Source organism: Rattus norvegicus, chromosome 4 (assembly GCF_036323735.1).
Source record: "Rattus norvegicus strain BN/NHsdMcwi chromosome 4, GRCr8, whole genome shotgun sequence".
Taxonomy (NCBI): domain Eukaryota; kingdom Metazoa; phylum Chordata; class Mammalia; order Rodentia; family Muridae; genus Rattus; species Rattus norvegicus.
The window spans coordinates 6,171,617-6,199,406 of record NC_086022.1 but is presented as its reverse complement, the minus strand read 5'-3'; the positions used below and the strand labels follow the sequence as shown (position 1 = coordinate 6,199,406).

The following is a 27,790-nucleotide window of genomic DNA, read 5'->3' as shown; positions in this document are numbered from 1 at the left end:
GTTTACTAGTATTTTTAGTTTTGGCCTTTGATCGTCTATAGAAGTTTGTCAAAATATTCGTTTTTAGCTCCTTTTGAGGCTTTTGGAATTGTCTATAGAACTTGCCTCAGCCTTGTCTTGTCTCAGAACATGTTTTTGAAGCCACGACGTTTAATTTTTCTGAGGAAGAGAACTCTCCCTGCCTAGCATTAGGGCCTGTGAGATGCCTCCCCGCCCCCTGGAGTTTTTTGGTAGGTTGTTGCCCCATTTGTCTGTTATTTCTCTACATTCCCTAGTCAAATGTCAGCCTTTGCCACATCTTTGACATATTCTAGGAGGCATAGGCCCTCTTTTAGTATTACTTTGTTTTTTTCCTGCAGTTACGTCTGTCTAGTGGCAGCTTCTCCTATCACAGTCATATCAGGCAAGATCCAACATCAGCTGTATGTCTAATCTACTCATCTATTGATGCTGACCTCACCTTCAGTGGTCTGATTACTTCCCTGCATTCAGTATTCACATTTTCAAAGGCTGAAGACTAAATTATTGCCTGTCTTGCTATGAGTCTGATACACTCCTTTCCACAGCTGAGGTTAGCCTTTGTAAAAAGCCAGGAAAGGTTTCTTTAGGACCTTGTATGACTTGAGTGAATGGTTCAAGCCTTTTCCCTGATTCTATGACTTTGTCCCAGGCCTTTAAGGCCAACAATCGACACAATGCCAGAGTTTCTTCATCATATACAGCCTGCACTTCTACCTCAGCAAAGCGACCTTCACCAAGCAGCTGATCTGTGGAAATCTCTCTACCCCTGGCTCTATTTGGTCATGCTAGCTCCCTCACCTCTTCTCTCCACCATGAAATCCATTGTAAATTTGCAGTAGGCTCTTGTATTGCTCTTGCCACATCTTTCTAGCCTTGGGGGAATTCTGTTTTTATTAGCCAAGAAATCAGGATTTGTTTTACAAATGGCGAATACATTCCAAAATTTACTTAAATTTACTTAAGTTTCCTCAGTTCTAACACGTTCATGGGTTGCCATTCAAATTCTTCATAACCCTGTGGATGATCATCGTCTGGAGGCCTTTTTGTTGTACATTAACTGGATAGACTAAAGTTTGTTTTCCAATAATCTTAGATTGACTTTCTCTAATTTTATCTTCTGTCTCTACCCGAGTATTTTCCTTAATTGAGATTTTTAATTCCTCCCTTAAGGTCTGTGGTTCATATCTCTCCTTTTGTCCCTCCTCCTGTTCCTTGAGTTCCTGTATTTTCTCTCTGTTCAAGGTTCTGCCTCCACAGTTAGAATTTTCCTTTACACTGCAATCTGATAGTCTGCTGTCCATTATTTTTTGATTGATTAATTTTAAAGTTATTCTCTTGTTTCAAAACCTCATTATTTTCTCTTTTCTGGTCAGTCTGATCTGAGCTGTTGTATGTTTTGTTCTAGCATGTTTTCCAGCTCCTATCTCCCACCTTATCCTGTCTCCTAGCTCATCTCTGTTTCTCAGACTCCTCTATGAAAAGTCTTCTAGTTTTACTTGTAATTTCTTTTCTAAGGCAAGGAATTTGTTATCTAGGGCCCTGTCTTTCGAGAATATATAGTAAATCGAGAGAATAAATATAATACCGGTAAATGATAAGGTGTCTATTTCCTTTAAATCCATCCCTGTCAGACCATTCAAAATGACATCTCATAAGGCCCAAAGATACTGTGTTTCTCATCTTTAAGTATCAAAAGGTGACATATCTTTATGTCAATGTATTACCTTATCCCGAGCTCTGTGTTCCTTTGTCTCCCTCTGCTGTTCGATTCAGAACACTGCAGTCCTCTCCCATTCTTTATTCCCAGTCTCTTTGGGTTGCCCCTGGCAGCACTTGCTTGTGTGTTGATCTCTGGCAACCTGGCAACCTGCAGTTCAGAGAGGAAGTCTGACTGACTGTTTCCTTTGTAGACGTGAGAGGATATGGGTAAGCAAATAAAGCAAGGTTCTCCAGGGCGTAGATGCCCAGACTGGTTCAATGTGTCTGCTGGAAAACTACCTTGCAGGCAGTTGTGCTCTAGGTTCTCCTGTCTCTCCCTGCCATTCTTGGTGTTGCCCCTTATTGAAGCTCTCTGCCTGGGGTTTGGAGGAGGGAATCCTCTCTGCAGTTCTATGTAGACCTCTCAGATCCAGTCAACTCTCAATCCACCACTGCTTCAGCCTAGATCTCTGCCAGAGCCCTAGTGTGTGTGTGTGTGTGTGTGTGTGTGTGTGTGTGTGCGCTTTTATCTCAGGTTAGTTGAGTTCTAATGGATAAGTTGGGCACTAATTTGTTGCAGTAACCATTCCAACCCAAATAAGCCTGTGCAAAGAAAACACAACTCAATTCATATGAGTACAAGCTGCGCGCCTCGATTGGGCAGATGTACCACTGATCTCAGCTGTGAGATCCCTTATAACCTGTGGTTTCTTCAGGCACAGGCTTCCGCTCCGTCTTTTTCATCTCCTCTTCCTCTGTTGACCTTCTCTCTCCTTTTCTCTCTAGTTCTTTAGCTCCACCTTCCCTTCCCTTCCCTTTCTTGGGTAAAGTGGAGTTAGCATTAAAATACAAACAGCTCCAGAGCATTCCACAACTTTAAGGTGCTCGTAAGTAAGGTGTGGTCCAAATATGACATATACTCAGGGTTCTCAAAATCTGTATATGAGAAAGCAGAGCATTATTTCCATCTTTAAAAAAAAATCTGTTGTGTTTATGCCATTGTGTGTTTGGAGGCCAGAGAAATGTCTCTTAGAGGTGGTTTTCTCCTTCAACAATGGGTTCTAGGGATAGAACTAAGGTCATCAGGTTTAATGGCAATTGCCTTACCCCTGTGCCCCCAAAACACTCTCTTTCTCCCCTCTTTCTCTTTTTCTCTCACAACTGGAAAAAAGTAGCTAATAGACCTAAAACAGTGATTTCTGGGTATGGCTTTGCTGTTCACCAGCATGTGTCAACTCCACTCCCAACCCTTAAGTCTCAGTGTGTAAATTAGGATGGGTTTGAGATCACAGAGATCTACCTGCCTTTTCATCTCACATGCTTGGATTAATTTAAAGGTATGTGCCACACCCAGACCATGATATGTTGTTCTTTGAGGCAGCTTTTGGGAGAAAAAAATGAAAATGACATGTATTTGTGCATGTGTGTGTGTACGCACAGGCACTTGTTAGGGGTGCCCGGCATGTGTGTGTGTACGCACAGGCACTTGTTAGGGGTGCCCGGCATGTGTGGGGTGGAGAGGACTTTGCCGCTCTCCTTCTCCCATGTGGTAGAGCAGCATCCAGCCCTGAACTGGTTAAGTGCATCACCCATTTCCTCAGCTCATTTGGCTCCCTTTGAAGCTTACAAATTTGGAATTCAGTAATTTTTACCTGAATCTTAAAAGTATGTAGCTTTTAACTGTACTTTCTGTTTCTTTATAGGCTTTACTCCATTCGGGTCACTAGGTCATGGGGGTCTCACTTCATTTTCTTCAGCGTCATTTGGCGGCAGTGGAATGGGCAACTTCAAATCAATATCAACTTCAACTAAAATAGTTAATGGCAAAAAAATCACTACAAAGAGGTATTTTCCTTAAATTAATTTATACATTTACTTTTGAGACAGCAATTCAGCTAGACCAGAAACTCACCTAGACCAGGTTGGCCTCACATTCACTGAGATCCACCTGCCTCTACCTCCAGTACATTAAATGCTTAGTTAGGATCTTAGATTTCTTGATTCTTGTGCCTCCTGAAATTACAGTACTGTAGTCACACCTTTGTGATGCCATTGTTGTACTGAGGCTTGACGTGCAGGATCTTACTCATTCTAGGCAAGTTCCCTACAGACTAAGCTATATCATCAGCCTGTTGTTGTCATCATCATCATCATCATCATCATCACCACCACCACCACCACCATGGTCGTTGTTTTTGTTTCTTAAAGTTTTTATTGCTTTGAGACAAGGCAGGCCTAAATGACATTGAATCCCTAACCCCCTACTGCCTAACTTTCTAGTGAGGATTAATAGGATTAAAGTCATGTATCACATGTAGCTTAGTATTTTGTCCTTAGTAGCAGGGTACAATGTTACAGTATTGAATGTGCATGCAGAGCTCCCAAGGCCGAAGTGTCAACCCCATGCTTAATTTCTGGATCAGCTAAAGGTTTAAAGCTCTTTGCTTCCAATATTTGCTCAGTTTTTTCCTTTGTTGCGTGGCCAGCATGTGGTCATTTGTAATGAGCTTCCCCAGCATTGTCAGTGTCGGAAAGTGAGAATGGCTCTTTGAGCAGGAAAACCCTAATGGCCAAGTTGGGCTGAGACACTTAGCCACACTCTGGCTGAGCTGTACTCGTGGTTAGTAACATCTCCTGTATAAAGTTAGTGTAGTATTTGAGTCCAAACTTAGTTTTGGAGGATAGGAATTTTAGGAAGAACTCTTGAGCTTAGTTTTCATTGGTCTGTTGTGTAAATTCTCAAATATTATAAAAATTATTTTTGTGGTTTTAAGGCCTGAGCCCAGGGCTATAAGTTTGCTAGGAAAACTCTTGCACTACATCCCAATTGAACAGAGGTTTCTAAATGGTCGTTTCTTACAGAATTGTGGAGAACGGTCAGGAAAGAGTAGAAGTTGAAGAAGACGGACAGTTAAAGTCCCTGACGATAAATGGTAAGGAGCACCTGCTACGCTTGGATAACAAGTAATTCAACGCACGCATTTAACAGAAATGCTAAACCATAACAAGCACCATTTGAGGAATAACAGGAACTTTTTTTTTTGAAGATTTCAAACGAACTCGACTTTCTGTATAACTGTACCTAATCTAAAGTATTTATAATACAGCTCATCGGACCCCCCATTTGTCAGATTTTTGAGTTTGTTGTTGGGACCACAAAATAGGACCTTTCTTTTTCTTTTTTCTTTTTTCTTTTTTTTTTTTTTTTTTTTTTGTCTTTAAAATTGTTGTAATCTCTGTATGCACTTTGCTTTAAACAAAACGTGATCTGAGGTGAGCTCTGTGACTCCTGAGTAGTGCTAGGACGAGATTGTCTTTAACACCAGCATGGATCTGCTTCCCACTGTGTTGAATTGTGAGTAGTGTCAGCCTGCTGTGAAGTTACCATTGCCAGATGAATGTCTACAGAAATATTTCAACTTTATTTTCAGTATTTAGTGATGTAAGCTATTACTGCATCAATGGTAATACATTTCTGGTTTAGTGTAAATTAAGGATGTTTTCTAGTTGTGCATGGATGCTGGCAACCTCGTCAGTTTGACTATTGTTTAAATATGTAATGTTAAGCTTAGGTTTAAAAAAAAAAAGCTGGTAATTTGGGTTTTTGTCATTTGCTTTAAAAAAAAAAATAAATGCGAATGTGTTTGGTGCATTCTTTCATGAGCGGGGTCTGCAGCCTTCTTGTGTCTGTGTGGTTTTTGGGCCTGAGCTTCTAGTGTCACCTCATTAGTGCTTCCTTCTGTCACTGAGGTGAATTCTGAGCGGAAGTTACAACGTAGACCTGTCTTCAGTGTATACAGAGAGCGTATGAATGAAGACCTGTAAATGATGAGCAACAACTTAGCGTGGTTTGTAGGGTGGGTGTGGGGGCGGAGGTTACACGGTGACCTGGTATGAGCAGCACTTTAGTGATATCTCTCACGGGTCAGAGAGCAGTGCCAGGAATGGAATCCAGGGCTTGATGCATGCTAGACAGGCAGTTTACTCCTCATCTGTGTATTTTGAAATAACCTTTTAAGCAGCTCAGTCTAGACTTGAATTTGGGATCTTCCTGCCTTCACCTCAAATGTTGGGATTATATAGGAATGCTCTACCATGCCTCATTGTTACAGATCTTAGTTTAACATTTGTGTGAGGAAAGGGAACTGCTGGTCCAAAGGTTTTCATTGAAAAGTATTTAGAAGATTTTTAGGGATATGGTTTACAGAAGATCACTTCAGGGCAGGGCAGTGTGCATGGAACATCAGGGTAAACGTAAACTTATTTCAATCTGCAAAAACAATCTGGGATTATGACAATTCCAGCTAAAAGTTCAGTTAGGTGATATACTAAATGTACATTTAAACCCCTGCTCCACCATTTAAGAAGTGTTTGTACATTCTGATTGTTGTAAGGATCCTGACACTCCTGGAATAAGGAATAGCCATTTTACAAATTCTCAGGAGAGAAGAAAAGTTTTGTCTCAAAGTGAATGGTCTAGAGAAAGCAGATGAATCATTTGAGCATGTTAGGAGTGAGCTGGCTGTGACTCCCATTCCTTTGTACAAGGTGGGTACCCAGAAACACTGCAGGTTTTGAAGATAGTGGGTACCTTTTGCTTTGTGACCAGAAAGCCTGTTAATAACAGGATAATACAGAAGCACTCTGGTGTTGCCTAATGATACGGGAACGGAAAGGAGTGAGACAGTAAGTACTTGGCCTCAGGTTTGGTTTTGCACATGTGTGAGTACACCTGGGATGTTGGAGCTTGAAGCATTGGAAGTCACACAACACACACTGACCCAAAGATGGTTGGTGATGAAGAAGGAGGGCACATGGACCAGTGGACAGAGAGCTGTAGTCCTGTTCACTCTTCCATTGCTGTTTGTGTAGATGCACTTGTTCCCAGAGAGCTGAATCCCCAGGGTACATGCCACTTTTGGGAAGGTTTGAATTGCTGTGTGATGATAGTTTTATTCAGCAGTGACTTCTTAACCTTTGGTCCTAGAAAATTTGACCGAAAATTTGTGAGGGTATGCTTAGTTTCTACACAGAGTCATCCTCTGTAGCTGGCTGCAGTGTGCAGAGCCATTGCACGGGAGGTAACCCATGTTTTGTGAATTCTCTTTGCCTTACTCATTTTCTTCTATGTCTTCCAACTTGGTTTGAGTCAGTGTAGTGAAGGATTCTTCTCCATGGTGTGTTTTGTTTTTTTTTTTTTTAAGATTTATTTATTTAATGTATATGAGTACACTGTTGGTGTCTTGGACATACCAGAAGAGGGCATCGGATCCCTTTACAGATGGTTGTGAGCCACCATGTGGTTGCTGGGATTGGAACTCAGGACCTCTGGAAGAACAGTCAGTGCTCTTGGCTGCCACCTCTGGGAGCCACCTCTCCAGCCTCCCCCCCCCCCCTTTTTTTTTTTGTAATAGCAAAAGTTCTAGGGTTGATTCTGGGGTTGAATGGTTTATATTACTGACATGAAATTATTATACATAATTATAAATAACCATATATTATATATACAGAATCACAATTTTATTAAGTGGCCTGCCTTGTGGAAGGAAGTTCAGGGAGGATTTCAGTCTCAGTGTGTAATCAATCTGGCCATACATCAAAGTTCTCAGCCTGTGTACCTATACCTCTAAAGTAAAGGGGTGTGTGCAGGTGCTTGGGTTTGAGGTATAGTGGGATAAACCTCTTGGCAGTAACTAGTTTTGTTCAACACAATGTGGGTTGCCTCTTAAGAAATATCTCTTCCAGAATTATTTTTTGGGAGGTGGTGATGATAGAGGATCTCATTTTCTCCTTTTCCTTCCTTCCCCCCAAAGTGCTGGGATGATCTATGATAAGTACAGTGTCAGCTTCCCTTCCCCACCCAAGTGCTGGGATGATCTATAATACGTACAGCTTCCCTTTGTGCTTTGCTTTGCTTTCCTTTTTCCCCCAGAGCTGAGGACCCAGGGCCTTGCACTTGCTAGGCAAGCGCTCTACCACTGAGCTAAATCCCCAACCCCTGTGCTTTGCTTTCGAGATAGCACCTCACTGTGTATGTAGACGAGACTGTCTTGGAGCTTCATACCGGTCTCATTCCTGAGTGCTGGATTAAAGGTGTACACCATCACTCCTAGCATCTTGTTAGTCTTCTGTAGCCTTGGCTGTCCTAGAACCAGCTCTGTAGCCCAGGTAACCTCAACTTCTGCAGGGCACACTGAGAATCTGGGGGGTGGAGAAGTACTGGGGAGGATTAAAGTGCTATTCTCGAAGGGCTTCAAAGAATTGCTCTACATTTGTAGTTGTGCCTGTTTCCCCATGTGCACTGCATGTATACACACACACATACTCTTTTCCATTATGTGTGATTTGAGGATTAAACTCTGTTTGTCAGACCATGAATTTAGGGGGAAAAAATCAAATTGTTGATTGTGATGATTCCCCAGGGCCCCAGGGTTTCTTTCTCTGTTTAGTCCTTGCCTCTTTTCTCCCAAGTGTTGGTATTAAGGACATGCTCTGCCAACTGTCCCAGTTACATTATTCGTGATGTTCGAGTGTGTCGTAGAAAATACTTAACTCTGTCTGAGGCTTCTCCCCTACCTTTGATCATTCAGTTCCCAGATAAAAGACAACTTTTATTATGTACTATAAACCTTAATCAGCACAAGACGGGGGCAGATATCTGCCCTCTGTGCTATTAAAATCTCCTTTTCTGGTGGTAACTCCTGCATTGTTATATTTCACCTGAGCTGCTCTACGTTTGGCCAGCCCTCATGGCCATGCTTTCTTGACTCTTAACCCACGTTGGCTTTTTCCTCTCCATCTTTTCTCGTGGTCTCCTGATCACAAGGCCGGGAGCACCATTTTCCACCTCTCAATTCTGCCCAGCTACTGTAGGGATCTTATTTCAGTCAGAAATAACTTGGGGTGGGTCAAGGTCACATAGTGTCACTTGGGTCTACTTGCCTTGCCTCGGACAAGCAGGTCTTGGAAGTCTGCACATAGCATTATAGTACATAGCAACAGACCATATTTCACCTTGGTGTGCACATGCTAAAGCATGCATGTGGAGAAATAACTTCAGCAGTCTGTTATTTCTCACTACATGGGACCTAGGGGTCCAACTTGGGCTGTGGGATGTGACAGTCCTTCCTACTGAGCTGTCTGACTGCTCCTTTCATAAACTTGTTGCCAGCATCATCAACTGCTAGATGTGACCTGTTTTTATTCTTTCAAATGTTTATATTTTATTGTGAATTTTTGTGCGTGGGGGTGGGGTAGAGGAGTTCAAGACAGTGTGGAGGTATCCTAGGGGTTTAGCCTTTACCTATTGAGACATCTTGCTAGGTCAATTTTTACTTTCATAGTTGGTTTCTAGGGTTTGTTTCTGTTCCAAGTGTGCCTTATAAGTTCAGTGTTGTGTTTTTCCTGAAAGGGCAACTCACATGAAACATTTTTAGGTTGACTTTTAATACTTACTATTTAGGTTTATGCATGTTTTCCTTGCATTTATGTTTGTACATTACATGTATGCCTGCCTGTTGTGCTGCTGTGTGGGTGCTGGGAATGAACTGCTGAGATTTGATCCCAGGTCTTCTGTGGAGCTGTGCAGTCTCTTCAGAAACACCACATGTATTTCTTTGAGACAGGGATGGATGGAAACTTGCTGTGTAGACCAGGCTGGCCTAGAACTCATAGATCTGCCTTCCGAACCCTGGGATTAAGAGTGTTCTGGCCATCCCACTTCATTGTTTTAAGGCCTGTGTTAAGGATAGGGTACTTGTGATACTTTCTCAGGGCCTTGACTTAGCATGTGTCTTAGTCAGGGTTTCTATTCCTGCACTAACATCATGATCAAGAAGCAGGTTGGGGAGGAGAGGGTTTATTCAGCTTACTCTTCCATGTTGCTGCTCATCACCAAAGGAAGTCAGGACTGGAACTCAAGCTGCTCAGGGAGCAGGAGCTGATGCAGACGCCATGGAGGGATGTTACTTACTGGCTTGTTTCCCCTGGCTTGCTCAGCTTGCTCTCTTGTAGAACCCAGGACTACCAGCCCGGGGATGGCACCACCCACAATGGGCTGGATCCTCCCACCTTGATCAAGTGGACACACAAAACCAGCCAGTACAGCAAGTTTTCAGGTTTTTTTTTTTTTTTTAAATTGTTCAGTACCTACTGTCTGTAAGCTTGACTTGTCATTGTTGATTTTTGTTTTAACTTTATGTGTGTTTTCTTCATATATGCTTGTGCACCATGAGTATGCAGTGCATGAGGAGGCCAGAAGATGGCATTAGATGCCCTGGATTTGGAGTTACAGTTGAGTGACCATATGGATGCCGAGAATTCCTCTGGAAGAATGGCCAATGCTTTTGACTGCTGAGCCATCTCTCTAGCCCCCATTCTTGCCTTAAAAAATAAATAGTTTACAGATAATTGTAAAATGAATGTCATTCATGTAGCTGTTAGGGTGACAGTGGATTTAAAATAAGAACTGGGTGTTTTGCCTGTGTGTATGTCTATACTATGAGTGCCTAGTGACTTTGGAAATAAGAGTGTGGAATAGAGTCTGGGTCCTCTAGAAGAGCAAGTACTGTAACTGCTGTTCTTTTCAAGCCCCAGGATGTAGTTTGGATTATCTATTTCAGTATGCACATATGGGTTCATGCACTCCTGTAAGCTCAAGAGCATGTCTGATTCCTTATGGCTGGGCATGGTGGTGATGAGGTCGCTGCGGTGCTGGGAACTAAACTTAGGTCATCTGGGAAAATGGCAAATGCTGGAGAGACGGCTCTCCAGCCCACTGATAGCATGTGAGTGAGGCCAGCCTGCTCTATCTACAGAGTTAGTTCCAGAACAGCCAGGGCTACACAAAGAACTTTGTCTCAATAGAACAAAAAACAATACAAAACAAAAACCAACAAAACAAAATTTTGAGGAAGTAGATCCTGAAATTTATCCATTTTCTCTGGGACTTTTCGTAATAGGATAGCTCTGATAATCTAGAACCTAGAGTGAACTGGGAGATAGGTATCTAAGTATGTCCGTGGAAGATTCTCTTGATTATTTGAGGTGAGAACCTACACTTGTGATTGGCACCATTCTCTGACTGGGACACAAATAGTTAACATTAGTTAACATTCTGTGCTCCTCTTTCTAACTGACTGCTGCCGCTACTACCCTACTGTCTGTCAGAGTATTTCATCATGTTGACCGGAAGAGACTTACCACTCTCTGGGTGGGCCAACCTGCCTCCAACGTTCCAGTATTTGGGTGGTCTAGGAGGACAGGATATGACTCAGAAGCTAGCTTTGGCATCTGCCTGGCCTTTAAAAGATTCACTTCAGTTGTGTCTGTGTGCTGGTACCACTTGGTTTACAAGGTTTCTGGGGGCTTAAAGGGGAAAATGCTGCAGATAAGCCAGCGATCATAGAGACAATAAATACTCCCCAACTTATTTATTTTTGATGTAGGGTATCAAGACTGTCCTGGAACTCTAGACCCCCCAACTCAAGACATCTGCTTACCTCTACTGTCTTTGAGTGCTGAGATTAAAGGTGTGTGCCTCCACTGCTCAGCATTGCTGTGGTTTTTAGGAGATTTTTAACTGCTGAGCCATTTCCCCAGCTCCAAAAGAATTTAGGCAGTGGCATTTGTCCAGCACCTTTCAGTCCCATTTGTCTTTTTACTGGTGAGCATGTGGCAGAAGGAAGTGAAGTCTGGCTCTGCTGCCTGGGTGCTGCCTTGCATGTGTTCCCCGTGAGGTCTGGCTCTGGTCCTAGAGGGTGCTACAAGTGGCATTCAGGAATGGCCACAGCTGTAGGCTGTGGGGAGTTGCTACGAAGCACCATCTTGTAACTAACAACATTTGGTCCCAGTCGTGGAAACAGCTGGTGTTTTTATGACGCCCATTAGTTTCAGCCCCACCACCTGAGAAATGATGTGACTGTGGGCACCTTTACTCAGGGCTTTTGATGCATATGAGTAGTGCAGTTTGTGTGCCATAGGGGACAACTTCCCTGGAACTCTTGACACTTTAGGGCGTACCAACTTTACTTGGCTGCTGGAAGTCATTTGCCTGTTTCTTTGTCTATTGTGACTCAGTGACTTCAGGATGCTTGTGACACAGGACCCAGAAGAAGCTTGTAATCAACTGGTGCTTTTCATAGTTCTTAACCACAGAGGCAGGGTCTCTACCTTGGAGCTCATATTTGTCTAACTCAGCTCCTGTCTTAGCATCTTAAATGCTGGAATTGTAAATGCCACCCAGATCACCACTTTTTTTTTTTTTTTTTGGTTCTTTTTTTTCGGAGCTGGGGACCGAACCCCGGGCCTTGCGCTTCCTAGGTAAGCGTTCTACCACTGAGCTAAATCCCCAGCCCCACCAGTTATTTTCATAGTTGCTCTTATGTATCTCTGACCCAAAATAAATATTCTTCATAAGGCTGAGGATGTGACTCAGTGGTAGGGTACTTGTCTAGCCTGAGTTAGAAATAAAATTACTGTCCTGTTTGAAGTCAGTGCTTTAGGGATTCCCTGGTCTCTAGGTCTCCTGATGAAATGTGACTTTTGCCTACTTTAATGGTGGTTTCCTAAGATGGCCCTGCTGTCTGTTCCCTTGTTCATACTCTTCTCCTAACTTTGCACCACCCTTCACTCCAGGCTGGCTATAAACATGCTGCACTTGGTCCCCACTTTCTGGCTTTCTGCCTGTGTGTCTTCTCACAGTGTCCCCATTTTGTTGTGTTCATTTGAGGCTGACAGTGCAGAGTTACCTCTTAAGGACAAGAACCAATGGTGTGACTGACTTCATCTTGTGAGCCAGCAGGTGAAATCGTGGGTTGACGGCATTAATGGCTGAGTGAAATTAACTCTTCTTTCTCCTCGTGTATTGTGAAGTCAGTACCCACATTCAGCTGGATTCAGTGGGCTCTGAAGTTGTACTACACTCATGTGACAGCTGCTGAGTATTTCGGTCTCAGCTTCTGGGTGACCTCAGTTTCTTGGTTTAGGACACTGGCAGATGGTGGTTTTGTTTTAAAATTTCATTTAATTTGTTGTACCAAGGCAGATGTTTTCTGGTGTTTCTGGTGGTTATGAGCTCTCATAACCTGTGCTGTGGCTCAGTGCTTGACTTGCCGTAGGCTCTGGTTTGGATCCCCAGCATCAAAACAATCCCATTTAAAAAAAAACAAGTGAATGTGGGTCCTGAGTTCAAATCCCCAGCAACCACATGGTGGTTCACAACCATCTGTAATGGGATCCAAAGCTCTCTTCTGGTGTGTCTGAAGAGAATGACAGTGTACACATAACATAAAATAAATCTTAAAAAAAAAAAAAAGAATGTAAGGTGGATGGGTGTGGCGCAAGGGGTCTCTGCATCTGAGGCTGCCCTGGACTACAGAGTGAGTTCTAGGACAGCCAGCACTACACACTCAAAAACAAACAAACAAAAAACCCAAAGCAAAACAAAAAAAAAGTATCAGATGACTCAGAAATAAAGACTTCCTCTTTCAAGAGGACCCAGGTTCACTTTCCAGCACCCACATGTCAGCTCACAATTGTCTGTAACTCTTGATATCTTATACTCTTAAACAGACTTACATGCAGGCAAAATATTAAATATAAGTTATAAAAAAGGCATCAGTGGCTGATGTGGTAAAAACCTTTAATTCTATTAAATAAAGTAAGGTAAAAGTCTGAGTTCAAAGCCAGTTTGGTCTATGAAGGTTCTAGACCCCTCCCTTCATAAGAAAGTAAATAAATAAAAACCATGTAAGTAAAAATCATGCTAGCAGGTTGGCTAGCAGAAATTGGGCCTCTTTTTGTTTTTTGAGACAGTTTTTCTGTATAGCTCTTGTCCTAGAATTCACTATGTAGACCAGGCTAGCTTCAGACTAAGAGATCTGTCTGCCTCTGCCTCTTGAGTGCTAGAATTAAAGGCATGTGCCATCATCACCTGGCTGTACTAAATTTTTAAAATGGATTTGCGCGCGCGTGTGTGTGTGTGTGTGTGTGTGTGTGTGTGTGTGTGTGTGTGTTGGCTGCATGTATTTCTGTGCACCATATGCATGCATAGTGCTCATAAAAGCCAGAATAGGGCAGATGTGGATGCTAGGAATCTTACCTGGGTCTCCTGGAAGAGCAGCAAGTACAGGCCCTTCCCTGCCTGGTAACTTACTGTCCAGAAAGGCTGTGTTGACTCTCAGATTGTTCCCCAGGTTTTGAAGGGTTGCTAGGAGGACCTGGCATTTGTGTCAGTTGCAGAACAGTTGCTTCTGTGCATTCCAGAAAAGGCTTTTTTATATATCTTTTTTGTATATCTATCTTTTTTGTATATCTTTTATTAAATTATATCTGTATGTGCATATGTGTTCTTTCACACACTTGGAAGATGGAGGACAGTTGGCTTCTAGGAAACTGAGGTCATCAGTTTTGAAGCAAGTACCCTTGTTCTGCACTTCCCAGCTGGCCCCACATGATTGATGGTTTGATGCAGGTAGCTTTGAGTGTGAGATGAGTTAAGTGTAGCAAGCCCCAGGATCCTCACCGAGATTCAGGGTGCACACACCCACGGTTCCTCCTGGACATACATGCTAGAGCTGGCAGTGGTAAGTACTCTGAGACATGCCGGCTGTGGCGAAGTCATTCACTCACTGCTTCCAGGCATATAGCCTTAAAGATCTCACTGACTTATGTGTCTACTGCTGGGTTTCTGGGATGAGGCTGGTGTTTGTTTATCACTGGGTGGAGGAGGAAGACTTCAGGGTCAGTGTGCCTTGGCTAGATGGGGTTGTGGTGAGGAGGTGAGACACTTGTCAAGGCCACATTCTTTCTGGAGACTGCTGGCTGCTGGCTGCTGGCATTGGTTTCATTCAGGCCATGCAGGTTTGGACAGATTACTTGTGGCCTTGCAGTTGTGTGATCCTATTAGGTTTCTAGGAACCTGAAAGGTATGACAAAATTATGCTTATTTTGAGGTGAGGTTAAACTGCTGTTTGTGGAGTTGGAACTATGTCCTTCCCTAGGGTTCTGATGGGTTCTATCAAAGTACTGTCTTGTTGCACCTGTGTTTTTCTGTTACCATGGGTTTTATAGATACTTGGATTATTATGTCCATCCCAGTCTGATGTGTTAAATTGTGAAGTTAAACTTTTGTATAATCCATATCTGTTAAGGGAATAGAGCAGCACTGGTCAGTTGAAGGGTTCTTCCTGCAGTCTTTACATAAGAATGCTATCTAGTATCAGACGATGCATTGTGTTCTGGACTATTCTGCCTGCCTAACTGTGGTGTGTGGATCCCTGGAAGAGATGGATATAACACACCATAATGTAAGCTGGGACCACAGCATCCTCACTCCTAAGTAAGTGAGGACATCTGTTTATGGCAGTGGGTCTCAACCTTCCTAATGCACGATCCTTTTATACAATCCTTATGTTACGGTCGGCCCCAGTGAAATGTGTTTCGTTGCTACTTCATAACAGTAATTTTGCTGTTATGAATGGTAACAAATATCTGATCTGCAACCCGTGTGAAGGAGTTGTTTGACAACCCCACCCCCAAGGGGTCATGAGGTGAGAGCTGCTGGTTTATGGTGCCTTTTTTTTTTGTTTTTTTGTTTTTTGTTTTGATGGGACTTTCTTTTGTTCCCATGGATATTAAGACATTCAGCCTTGTTTACAGGTTTTCATTCTTTAAATAATGTTTGGGTCCTGGGTATGGAATCCATGATGTCACTAAATGAGTCTTCCCCCAGAGCTGCTGCTCTCAGTTGCTGCTCTGCCTTTTAAGATTTGATGTTCTTTCCAGCCACCGGCGCAGCCCAGGATGAGTTTTGAGGGCCCCGTGGATGAGCTCTGAGCTCTACCCTTTGTGCCATGGGCTAGCTCTACCTCCTACTCCAGGTCTGATTAGGTGTTGAGGGATAACCGTAGAGCATGTTAATGCCACAAATGATTATACTTTCAGAAGGAAGCCCACCAGGAATGTGGCCAGGGCACACAGCCACTCTGACCCGGGCCTTGCCTTTCTGTCTCTGTGTAGTCTTTGTAGGCTACATATGAGGGAATGAAGTCCTTTCTGTGGTAGGTGCTGGTTAGGACAAGTAGTGCTCGCTGCCTTCCTTCTGGGTTCTGTGGACTCTGGCTGGCTGCTCTGTGATGAGGTGGTGGTGGTGGTGTGTACCTGTCCAGCTCTGTTAGAGTGTGCTGTGAAGGCTGTGGTTGGAGCCAATCAGCCCACTGTAATGAGGAGTGATTGCTGCTTTGGGCCAGGATAGAAAGATGCAGGGATGGTTCTCACGAATTTGCCAACGTCTCCAAGCTCCAAATGAATGAGTAAGGGTGAAGGTGTTGAGCCTAGGAGCTTGCCATCATTGTGAAGGTGGAGGTGTAATAGTTATCTGTGGCTTGTGGGTTTCCACACAACATGCCCTGTAAAAAGCAATTTCCATGGGCTGTTGGCAGACTGGCCATGCTCCTGAACCCAGTACTTGTATTCCTCCTCATAGGCAGCCATGAAGACAAAGAACAGAGGATTCAGGACAAGAGGTAGGTTCTCAAGCAGGACAGGAACAAGCACATCATAGGGGTAGAGCGTGAAAGTCACTTTGTGGTACTTGAGAGAAATTGGTGTGCTGTGAGAGCTTTGGAGTTTGTAAGCACAGAGCAGTCAGTCCACAGGGCCATCTATCTCTATTTGGGCTGGATCTGGGTTTGTGTACTGAGGTCAGTAGCTCAACCCAGCTTCTTCCTTCCACATGGGAATCAGGCTTGGTCATATCCCAGACACCAGTGGTCATGCTGTATCTGGTCTGGTCCAAATTGCCTTAGAGGCAGCAGTTGTTAAGTGGATAAGTTTCACAGGTCTTGTCCCAGCAGCCAGTTTGTTATTTTGGGTTGCTGACTGCCAGCCACTACTTAGTTTATTGTGAGGACAGCAGGCTGGAAGCAGTGCTTGGACAAATACATGGTCATCCCTTATAGGGAGTGCCTAGTGAGGATGCTGGAGGAGAGAAATGACCTAATATCTGCTGATTCCTACCTTCATTTTTGTCCCAGGCACTGGAGTTTGTGGGACCCTGTGGCCTGTGTCCCCATGCTCTTCAGTGCTGGGCCATGGGTAGGGGAATTCCTAGTGGGGATATTCAGGAAAGCCCTGAGAACTGGGTGGCACTTTGAGCAGGAAGATGGCAACTATGAGAGGGTTTGCTTTGCTGCCATAGGCCACCAAGAAGTATTGGCCTTGTGTTTTGAGTCCTGAGTTCCTGGTTTGTTAATTAGTTACCTGTCATGAGAACGAGGACCAGGTTCTGGAAGGATTGTCAAGTACAATGTCAGCTTTCTGCTAGTCTGTCTTTCTTTTTTCTTTTTCTTTCTAAGAGCTTAGTTCTTTCTAAAGTTAGTACATTAATTTGTGAGTGTGCGTGTCCATGTGCGTGTGCATGCAAGTGCAGATCAGAGGCCAACTTGAGAGTTGCTTCTCTCCCATGAAGGTCCTGGGGATCAAGTTCAATATATCAGGCTCAGCTTCTCCGCAAAGCTTCTTTACTGTCTGAGCCACCTTGCCATTTTCCAGTGGAGAGATAAAAGCCAGCCAGTTTACTTTGCATGTTCCACGGAACTCTTTGAAGGTGCTCTGAAATCAGGTCCACTCTTTCCAGGCTGGCGAATGTAGGGAGTACAAGTGCAGAGAATCTGTAGTAAGAAGCAAGCCATCCTTGTGGTGACTGGCTTCCTTTCTTGCTGTTGATGTCCCAGCCACACTCTGAAAGCCAGAGTATAGGGAACTTGCGCAACAAGGTGCTGAGTTTGTGATACTCCTCTTCCACTGAGGGCCAAGGCCTGTAAACCTCTCTTAGGACATTTGTTTTTTCCCACTGGGGGTTGTACTTTATGGGGCGTATCTAGGTGGAACCTGCAGATCCAGCAGGACTTTTGGGAAGGGTGCTCCAGAAGCAGAATGTGGGGAGCATCCTGTCTTGTCTTGTGGATAGACCCGAGGATGTCCGTTTTGGCGCTGAGGTAAGTGAGGCGAGAAGAGCACAGTGTCCCCAAAATAAAGATTTGGCAGCAGTTGTATGGGGAAAATACATTTGGAAAAAAAAAAGGTTTCCTTAACAACTTACAATCAGGCAACTTGCTCAACCCTACCTTTCTCCTCAGCACCCCTTACTGCCCCCCCCCACCCCTTACTGTGGTGAATGAAATATGGGGGTTGTTATATAGCCTCAAGTTATATGGTCCCAGACTGGTTTAGAACTGTCTCGTGTGGCGCCCCCCCCCCCCCTTGAGACAGGGTTTTTCTGTGTAACAAGCCCTGGCCATTCTGGACTCTATTTGTAGACCAGATTGGCCTTGAATTCATAGAGATCCTCCTGCCTCTGCCTCCTAGCTGTTGGAATTAAAGGTAGGTGCCACCATGCCGGCCTCTATGTTTTTTGATAAAGTCATTTTTTTTATTGGATTTTTTAAAATTTACATTTCAAATGTTGGTCCCTTTCCCGGTTTCCCAGACAGAAGCCCACTATCCCATCCCCTTCTCCTTCTTCTACAAGGGTGTTCCCCTCCTCAACCACTCTCCCCTTCCTGCACCCCTCTACCCCCATTTCCCTACATTGGGGGGGGGTCCAGCCTTGGCAGGACTAAGGGTTTCTCCTTCCATTGGTGCCCAACAGGGCCATCCTCTGCTACATATGTAGCTGGAGCCATGGGTCAGTCTTTGGGTAGTAGTTTAGTCCCTGGAAGCTCTGGTTGGCATTGTTGTTCTTAAGGGGTTGCAAGCCCCTTCAGCTCTGTCAATCCTTTCTCTAATTCCTCTAAGAGAGATCCCGTTCTCAGTTCAGTTGCTGCTAGCATTTGCCTCTGTATTTGACATGCTCTGGCTGTTCCTCTCAGGAGACAGCTATATCAGGCTCCTGTCAGCATGCCCTTCTTAGCTTCATCAATTATACCTAGTTTTGGTGGCTGAATATATATGGGCTGTATACCTATGTGGGGCAGGCTCTGAATTGCCATTCCATCAGTCGCTGTTCCTAACTTTGCCTCCATATCCCCTCCTATGAATATTTTTGTTCCCCCTTTTAAGAAGGAGTGAAGCATCCACACTTTGGTAGTGCCTCTTCTTGAGCTTCCTGTGGTCTGTGTATCTTGGGTAATTTGAGCTTTTGGGCTAATATCCACTTATCAGTGAGTGCATATCACGTGTGTTTTTCTGTGATTGGGCTACCTCACTTAGGATGATATTTTCTAGTTCAAGCCATTTGCCTATGAATTTCATGAAGTCATTGTTTTTGATAGCTGAGTAGTACTCCATTGTGTAGATGTACCATATCTTCTGCATCCATTCCTCTGTTGAAGGGCATCTGGGTTCTTTCCAGCTTCTGGCTATTATAAATAATCCTGCTATAAACATAGTGGAGCATGTGTCTTTGTTGTATGTTGGAGCATCTTTTGGGTATATGCCCAGGAGAGGTATAGCTGGGTCCTCAGGAGGTGCAATGTCCAATTTTCTGAGGAACCTCCAGACTGATTTCCAGAATGGTTGTACCATTTTGCAATCCCACCAACAATGGAGGAGTGTTCCTCTTTCTCCACATCCTTGACAGCATCTGTTGTCACCTGAGTTTTTGATCTTAGCCATTCTGACTGGTGTGAGGTGGAATCTCGTGGTTGTTTTGATTTGCATTTCCCTGATGACTAAGGATGTTGAGCATTTCTTTAGGTACTTCTCGGCCAAATGATATTCCTCAGCTGTGAATTCTTTGTTTAGCTCAGTACCCCATTATTAATAGGGTTATTTGGCTCTCTGGAGTCTAACTTCTTGAGTTCTTTGTATATTTTGAATATTAGCCCTCTTTTGGATGTAGGATTGGTAAAGATCGTTTCCCAATAAGTTGGTTGCCGTTTTGTCCTAACTACAGTGTCCTTTGCCTTACAGAAGCTTTGCAGTTTTATGAGATCCCATTTGTCGATTCTTGATATTAGAACAGAAGCCATTGGTGTTTTGTTCAGGAAATTTTCTCCAGTGCCTATGTGTTCGAGATGCTTCCCCACTTTTTTTTTCTATTAGTTTGAATGTATCTGGTTTGATGTGGAGGTCCTTGATCCACTTGGACTTAAGCTCTGTACAGGGCAGTAAGAATGGATCGATCTGCACTCTTCTACATGCTGACCTCAAGTTGAACCAGCACCATTTGCTGAAAATGCTATCTTTTTTCCACTGGATGGTTTTAGCTCCTTTGTCAAAGAACAAGGGACCTAAGTTGTGTGGGTTCATTTCTGGGTCTTCAATTCTATTCCACTGATCTACCTGCCTGTCTCTGTACCAATACCATACAGTTTTTATCACTATTGCTCTGTAATACTGCTTGAGGTCAGGGATGGTGATTTCCCCAGAAGTTCTTTTATTGTTGAGGATAGTTTTAGCTATCCTGGGCTTTATGTTATTCCAAATGAATTTGCAAATTGCTCTAACTCTATGAAGAATTGCATTGTAATTTTGATGTGGATTACATTGAATCTGTAGGTTGCTTTTGGCAAAATGGCCATTTTTACTATATTAATCCTGCCAATCCATGGGAGGTCTTTCCATCTTCTGAGATCTTCCTTGATTTCTTTCTTCAGAAACTTAAAGTACTTGTCATTCAGATCTTTCACTTGCTTGGTTAGAGTCCCACCAAGGTTCTTTATGTTATTTGGGACTATTGTGAAGTATGTCATTTCCCTAATTTCTTTCTCAGCCTGTTTATACTTTGAGTAGAGGAAGACTATTGATTTGTTTGAGTTAATTTTATACCCAGCCACTTTGCTGAAGTTGTTTATTAGGCTTAGTAGTTCTCTGTGGAATTTTTGGGGTCACTCAAGTATACTATTATATCATCTGGAAATAGGATATTTTGACTTCCTTTTCCTTTGCAGCCCTTTGATGTTCTTTTGTTGTCTGTTGCTCTGGCTAGAACTTCAAGTACTGTATTGAATAAGTAGGGAGAGAGTGGGCACCCTAGTCCCTGATTTTAGTGGGATTGCTTCAAGTTTCTCTCCATTTAGTTTAATGTTGGCTACTGGTTTGCTGTATATTGCTTTTACTGTGATTAGGTATGGGTCTTGAATTCCTGTTCTTTCCAGGGCTTTTATCATGAATGGATGTTGAATTTTGTCAAATGCTTTCTCAGCATCTAATGAAATGATCATGTGGTTTTTGTTTTTTATTTGAATTTGTTTATATAGTGTATTGCGTTGATGGATTTCCATATATTCAACCTTCTCTGCATACCTGGGATGAAGCCTACTTGATCATGATGGATAATCATTTTGATATGTCCTTGGATTCCGTTTTTGAGAATTTTATTGAGTATTTTTGCATCGATATTCATAAGGGAAATTGGTCTGAAGTTCTCTTTCTTTGTTGGGTCTTTGTGTGGTTTAGGTATAAGAGTAATTGTGGCTTCATAGAAGGAATTCGGTAGTGCTCCATCTGTTTCTATTTTGTGGAATAGTTTGGATAATATTGGTATGAGGTCTTCTATGAAGGTCTGATAGAATTCTGCACTAAACCCCTCTGGACCTGGGCTCTTTTTGGTTGGGAGACCTTTAATGACTGCTTCTATTTCTTTCTTTTTTTCGGAGCTGGGGACTGAACCCAGGGCCTTGCGCTTGCTAGGCAAGCGCTCTACCACTGAGCTAAATCCCCAACCCCCTGCTTCTGTTTCTTTAGGAGTTATGGGATTGTTTAGATGTTTATCTGGTTCTGATTTAACTTTGGTACCTGGTATTTGTCTAGAAAATTGTCCATTTTTTTCCAGATTTTCCAGTTTTGTTGAATATAGTCTTTTGTAGTAGGATCTGATGATTTTTTGAATTTCCTCAGATTCTGTTGTTATGTCTCCCTTTTCATTTCTGATTTTGTTAATTTGGATACACTCTCTGTGACCTCTGGTTAGTCTGGCTAAGGGCTTATCTGTCTTGTGGATTTTTTTTTTTCTTTCAAAGAACTAGCTCCTGGTTTTGTTGATTCTTTGTATAGTTCTTTTTGTTTCTACTTGGTTGGTTTCAATCCTGAGTTTGATTTTCTGCCTCCTGCTCCTCTTGGGTGTATTTGCTTCTTTTTGTTCTAGAGCTTTTAGGTGTGCTGTCATGTTACTAATGTATGCTCTCTCCTGTTTCTTTTTGGAGGCACTCAGAACTATGACTTTTCCTCTTAGCATTGCTTTTATTGTGTCCCATAAGTTTGGGTATGTTGTACCTTTATTTTCATTAAATTCTAAAAAGTCTTAATTTCTTTATTTCTTCCTTGACCAAGTTATTGAGTGTTGTTCAGCTTCCATGTATATGTTGGCTTTGTGGTTTTTTGTTTTTTGTTTTTTTTTGTTATTGAAGACTAGTCTTAGTCCGTGGTGATCTGATAGGATACATGGGATTATTTCAATCTTCTTTTATCTGTTGAGGCCTGCTTTGTGACTGATTATATGGTCAATTTTGGAGAAGGTACCATGAGGTGGTGAAAAGAGGTATATTCTTTTGTTTTAGGATGAAATGTTCCATAAATATCTGTTAAATCCATTTGGTTCCTTTCTGTTTCCATGATCTGTCCATTGATGAGAGTGGGGTGTTGAAATCTCCTACTATTATTGTGCGAGGTGCAATGTGTGTTTGAGCTTTTATAACATTTCTTTTATGAATGTAGGTGCCCTTGCATTTTGACCATAGATATTTAGGATTAAGAGTTCATCTTGGTGGATTTTTCTTTTGATGAATTTGAAGTACCCTTCCTTATCTTTTTTGATAACTTTTGGTTGAAAGTCCATTTTATTTGATATTAGAATGTCTACTCCAACTTGTTTCTTCAGACCGTCTGCTTGGAAAGTTGTTTCCAGCCTTTTACTCTGAGGTAGTGTCTGTCCTTGTCTCTGAGGTGTGTTTTCTGTAGGCAGCAAGATTCTGGGTCCTGTTTACATATCCAGTCTGTTAGTGTATTTTTTTTATTGGGGAATTGAGTCCATTGATGTTAAGAGATATTAAGTAATAGTGGTTGTTTTTGTTGTTAGAGGTGGAATTATGTTTATGTGGCTCTCTTCTTTTGGGTTCATTGCTTTTTCTAGGGTGTAGTTTCTGTCCTTGTGTTGGAGTTGCTATCTCCAGGGTTGTCTCCGTTTGTGCTTTCTTTATTGTTTCTGTTTCCATTTTTAAATCCTGGATGGTTTTGTTCATTTCCTTCACCTGTTTTGTTGTGTTTTCCTGTAATTCTTTAAGGGATTTTTGTGTTTCCTCTTTAAGGGCTTCTACTTGTTTACCTATGTTGTCCTTATGTCTTTAGGGGAGTTATTTATTTCCTTCTTAAAGCTCTCTATCATCATCATAAGATGTGATTTTAAATCCAAATCTTGCTCTTTCAGTGTGTTTGAATATCCAGTATTTGCTTTGGTGGGCGAACTGGGTTCTGATGATACCAAGTAGTCTTGGTTTCTGTTGCTTAGGTTCCTGCGCTTGCCTCTCGCCATCAGGTTGCCTCTGATGTTAGCTTATCTTGCTGTCTCTGACAGTGGCTTGACCCTTTTGTAGGCCTGTGCATCAGCACTCTTGTAGACCTGTTTTCTTTCAGCCAGATCTGGAAACAGAGAGCTTCTCCTGTTTGTGTGACCTGAAGCCTCCAGGCAGGTTGGTTGGTGCAGAATAGTTGGTCTTACCTCTGCTCTTAGGTGTCTAGGCCCTCCTTGCGACTGTCTTTCAGCTTTTGGTGCAGGCATAAACCCAAGGGGTCCTGCCCTTGACTGCTGCTGGGTCCCTGTGCCCAGAGGGCACTGATGGCAATAAGGTGGGTCAGGAATGTGAGAAGAAAGTAGTCTCTGAGTTCTCAGAATTGTCCATCCTTCTGAGAGCCCAGCTCTCTCCCCCACAGGGTTTGGGTACCAGGAGCTATGTGACTGGTTCAGTTCAGTTCTGGGTGTAGGCAGAAACCTGCAGGTTCCTGCTGATGACTGCTCCTATATTCCTGTATCCAGAGGCCACTATACAGGTTCCTCTTGGGCCAGTAAGTGAGCAGAAGTGGTGGTCTCCCCTGAGGTATCAGAATTGTCTGCACTTTGGGAGTTCACCTCTCTCTCATAGGGGATTTGGGTGCAGGGAGCTATGGGATAAATTCTTGCTATGTCCAGAGTGGCTTCCAGTGCACTGTCATGCCCAGTGCATTATCAGTGCTGCAATCACAGCGTGTCTGATCATGCCTGGGGGGTTTTCAGGTATGGTTCTTTGTTCAGCAGAGAGTAGTCTGGCTTGGAGTCTGGGCTTCCTTCATGTGCTCAGTCTCTCCATAGTCTTGGAGTGACTGGCCAGCTGTGGGACACGGCAGGGATAGTTGACAATACCCCCAAGGCATCAAGTGAACATCATATTATCTTCCCATGTGCCATCATTTATATCATTCAGATTCTGAACCTTGTCACCATATGTCTACCATTACCACCTGAGTTGTCAGGAAATGTGTTCAGTTTGCAGCAGAGGTTGGGTTGTTTCAGGAACCCACATGGGCTGTTCTTACCCAAACAGTGTCTTTCCTCAGCAGTCTTTGAATACAGTGTCTCAGTCTGGTGCCTGAACATGGGGTGCATGGTAATTTCCTTTCCATGGCACCCTAGATCTCAGGTCTTGTTCTCATTCAGACATGTTTGCTGAACTTGAAAAGCTTGCTCATAACAGTTTTGCCCTCTGCAAATGTGTGTGGCTCCTCCGGATCCCCAGGCCTGTAGGATGGGTGAGAACAACAGGGGCACCTCTGGACAGGCTGTAGCTGCTGGCTTATCTTTGTGCATGGTTGGTTAAATGGGTGCAACATGGTGTGTGTAAGGCCTCTGATTCATTGAATGCCAGTAAATAGCCAGATGCCTTGGTGAAGCTTGCAAGCTCAGTGCTCTGGACTTGTGACGGGTGACCCTGTAGCCACAGGTGTGATCTATTACCCCAGTTGTCCTTCCTTCCTTCTTTCTTTCCTTCCTTCCTTCCTTCTTTCTTTCCTTCCTTCCTTCCTTCCTGCCTTCCTGCCTTCCTATCTTTATTTCATCTTTTGTTGTTTTGTTTTGAGACAGGGTTTCACTGTATAGCCCTCGCTATCTTGGAACTCACTTTGTAGAGCAGGTTGGCCTGCCTCTGCCTCTTGAGTGCTGAGACTAAAGGTGAGCGCCGTCATCTCCCAGCCGCATTACCCTGTTAAGATTCTGGCAGGTTCTGTTGTTACCTACCAGGCTTCTCCACAGGTCTGGCTCCTGCAGAACCTGGGTCTGTGGGAGATGTCCAGATGAGGGCTGCTTTAAATTGCTGACCACATTGCCTTGAGCAGGTGCCTCCCAGGGATGAAAGGGAGGGGGTGCATGTGGGGTGGTTGTACCTTTTTTTGGTTTACTACCAAAGAAAGGCAGCTCTTGAAAGTCTCTGGCTGAGTTGACACATAGGCTGCAATGGGTGGTTGCAGGGCAAAGGTTTATCCTGGGTGAGCTGAGTGTCAGAATAGAGTCACTGCCTCTAGTTTTATGCTTGGTATAAATGATAGCAGTGCTGTTACTCAGTTACAGAGAATGGGAGTTAACCCTTTAAGTGTTGCTTTCTTGTTCTATTTTCAGTATCCACCTAGTGTGGAAAACCTTGTTTCTGTTTTTCCAAAGATAACAGCCTTCTGAATGATGACGGGGTTGAGAGGTGTGATGAGCTGGCTGGCTGGGAAATTTCTGGGAGGACAGAGTAAGCACCTGAGGCTTCCGCAGGCCTGCTAAACCATTCTACTCTTGTGCAGAGGTGATGTGTCCTTGATTGCTGGCCTATGAACATGCTGGGCCTCTTTGCAGGGCTCAATTGTTGGGTTAGCAAGAACCATGCTAAGGTGTCTGCCAGACCTGTGCCTTGATTGATCTGCTGAGAGTCTGGATGATGGTAATAAGCAGAGAGAGTCCATTTCTCTGGTATTGTTTCTTTCCCACTGTGGGAAGAGAATGTTCAGGCCTAGTAGTGCATCAGAGGGAATGGGTAGTTTCTTTATAAATGTATGGTGGCTCTAGAGATGGAGCCATCTTTGGGGAAAGAAGGAAGGTGTGTGAAGCCTTTTGCTCCCAAGGGAGGGCTGAGGCTCACAGCTCTCCTGGTGTGCTGTGCTTTCAGGTGTGGCCGACGAGAACGCCCTTGCAGAAGAATGCCGGCGGAGAGGCCAACCCACACCAGCTCTGGCCCCTGGCCCGGCCCCAGCACCAGCCCGGGTCCCCTCTCAGGCCCGACCCCCGACCCCAGCTCCCACCCCAGCTCCAGCCCAGACTCCAGCCCCTTCTGTCAGCACCCGCCCACAGAAGCCACCCAGGCCTGCCCCAACGGCCAAACTTGTGTCTAAAAGCAACTGGGAAGATGAAGAGCAGGACAGGCAGCGGGTTCCTGGCAACTGTGATGCCCCTATGACCTCAGCAGGTGTGCAGAAGGGAGCTGGTGTGGAGCACCCCCAAAGTGTTTTGCCCCCAGATCCAGGTCAGCAAGCACAGAAGTCAGGCCTATGTTGCTGCATTCTGACCTGAGCGGGCATGGGGTAGGTGCCTGGCCTGCCGAGAAGGGACAGAGAGGATGGATACCTGTGTCCAGCTCCCCTCCCACAGCTGCTGTATGTATGGCCTAGCTGCGTGGCTCAAAGCCAGCCCCATGATTAAAACAGGGGTCCCAGTATTCTGATGTGTATGGAGTATGTTGTCTGGGTTAGGTTGACTGCTAGGGAATTGCTAGGTGCTGCTTCTGTCCCTAATGATTCCCATTTCTAACTTGATGCTAGAGCTATCACTTAACCTGACTTACCCCAAGGCCACTTGCACACTTATTAGCTTCACTGTCCAGACAGAAAGCCCCAGCCGTGTTCACAGGAGAGTTACCTCAGGTGAGCCACAGGTGAAGGTGGAGCCCTGGCTCATCCCTCTGTGCTCATGATGGGATCGTCCACCATCCGGCTCTGCCCTTGGCCAGTAGCTCCATCTCTAGGAGTATTTCTTAGAGAACATGTGTATGCATAGAACTTTCTCAGTTAGGCCCTCAGCCCAGAAGTGAGACAAGTTTGTACCTGTGGCTATACAACACGCCAGGTCACACGACAGATATGTGGGTGGGTGGCCTGTGCCACATTGTGTTGCAAAGTGCTCCAGGCAGGAAACAGAGGGCAAAGGTCTATTCATTTACTTTTCAGAAGTTTGTTTTACAGTCAAGCCCTCAAGGCTCTCTGCTTCTCCTCAGAGGAGAATGAAGCAGGTGTCCTATAGGTGGGATTCTACAAGCTGAAGCAAACATACCACTGAGTTTTTGGGTAGCCAGCAAGCCACAGCCTTGCTGTGGAGAGATGCCAGCAAAACCAGATCAGTGACCGAGCTCTGTGCAGCTGAGCGGCGGATGCTTGCCTGACTGCGTGGGGAGCTCCGTGTACCTTAGTGGCTGTAGACACCTCCCATGAGCACTGAGTGAGCCCAAGAGGATTGGAAAGGGTGGTAAGAGAAACAGAACAGAGCAGCCTTGTAATTTGCCACCCCCCCTAACCCCCAACTCTTGTTCCATTGTAAAGGTGCTGTGGCCTGGGCTATGAGGTGCCATGCCATTAATCCTCTGGTTTCTAGAAGGTATATAGAACTTGTTTATAGGTGTGTAGGCCCCGCACAGCAGGATCTGGACAGGAAGTGTGACTGCAGCACATGGCCATTCTCTAGGCCCTGGCCATGCCTCTTAACCAAAGGTAACCGGCCAAGGCTGATCTGGGGACAGTAGAATTTAGTAATAAGAACAGCAAAGTGTTTTCACTCTGTTGTTCTGTCAGTGCAGATCCAGACTCTGTGTGTGTGTGTGTGTGTGTGTGTGTGTGCGCGTGTGTGTGCACATACGTGTGGACACTAGTGAACTTGTAGATCACAGTAGAAATCTTGCATGAGAGGCTGCCAAAGCTGAGTGAGGTGGTCTCCCTGTGCCTGACTCTGAGTCAGAAGCACTGCCAGCGTGGCTCTGGGTACAGCTGGCACTTCCTCTGCTTTGTCCCTTTACCTCCCGTTTTAAGTTGTGGAGCCATGCTTGCCTAGAGAAAAACTCTAACCCTTCAATACCTT

At 44.1% G+C, this 27,790-nt stretch overlaps 1 protein-coding gene across 10 annotated transcripts in view; it reads left to right on the top strand.

Annotated features, from left to right (window-relative positions):
* Positions 1-27,790, top strand: part of Dnajb6 (DnaJ heat shock protein family (Hsp40) member B6) — a 221,972-nt gene that overhangs the window by 32,646 nt on the left and 161,536 nt on the right. For 5 of the 10 annotated variants that reach the window (XR_010065653.1, XR_010065652.1, XM_063286219.1 and 2 more), the window contains exons 8-9: positions 3,423-3,564; positions 4,582-4,652. Coding sequence is in view for 8 of the 10 variants with exons in the window: in XM_063286219.1 (XP_063142289.1) it covers positions 3,423-3,564; positions 4,582-4,652 (213 nt within the window). In the remaining 2 variants the exon portion in view is untranslated. 10 annotated transcript variants of the gene reach the window in all.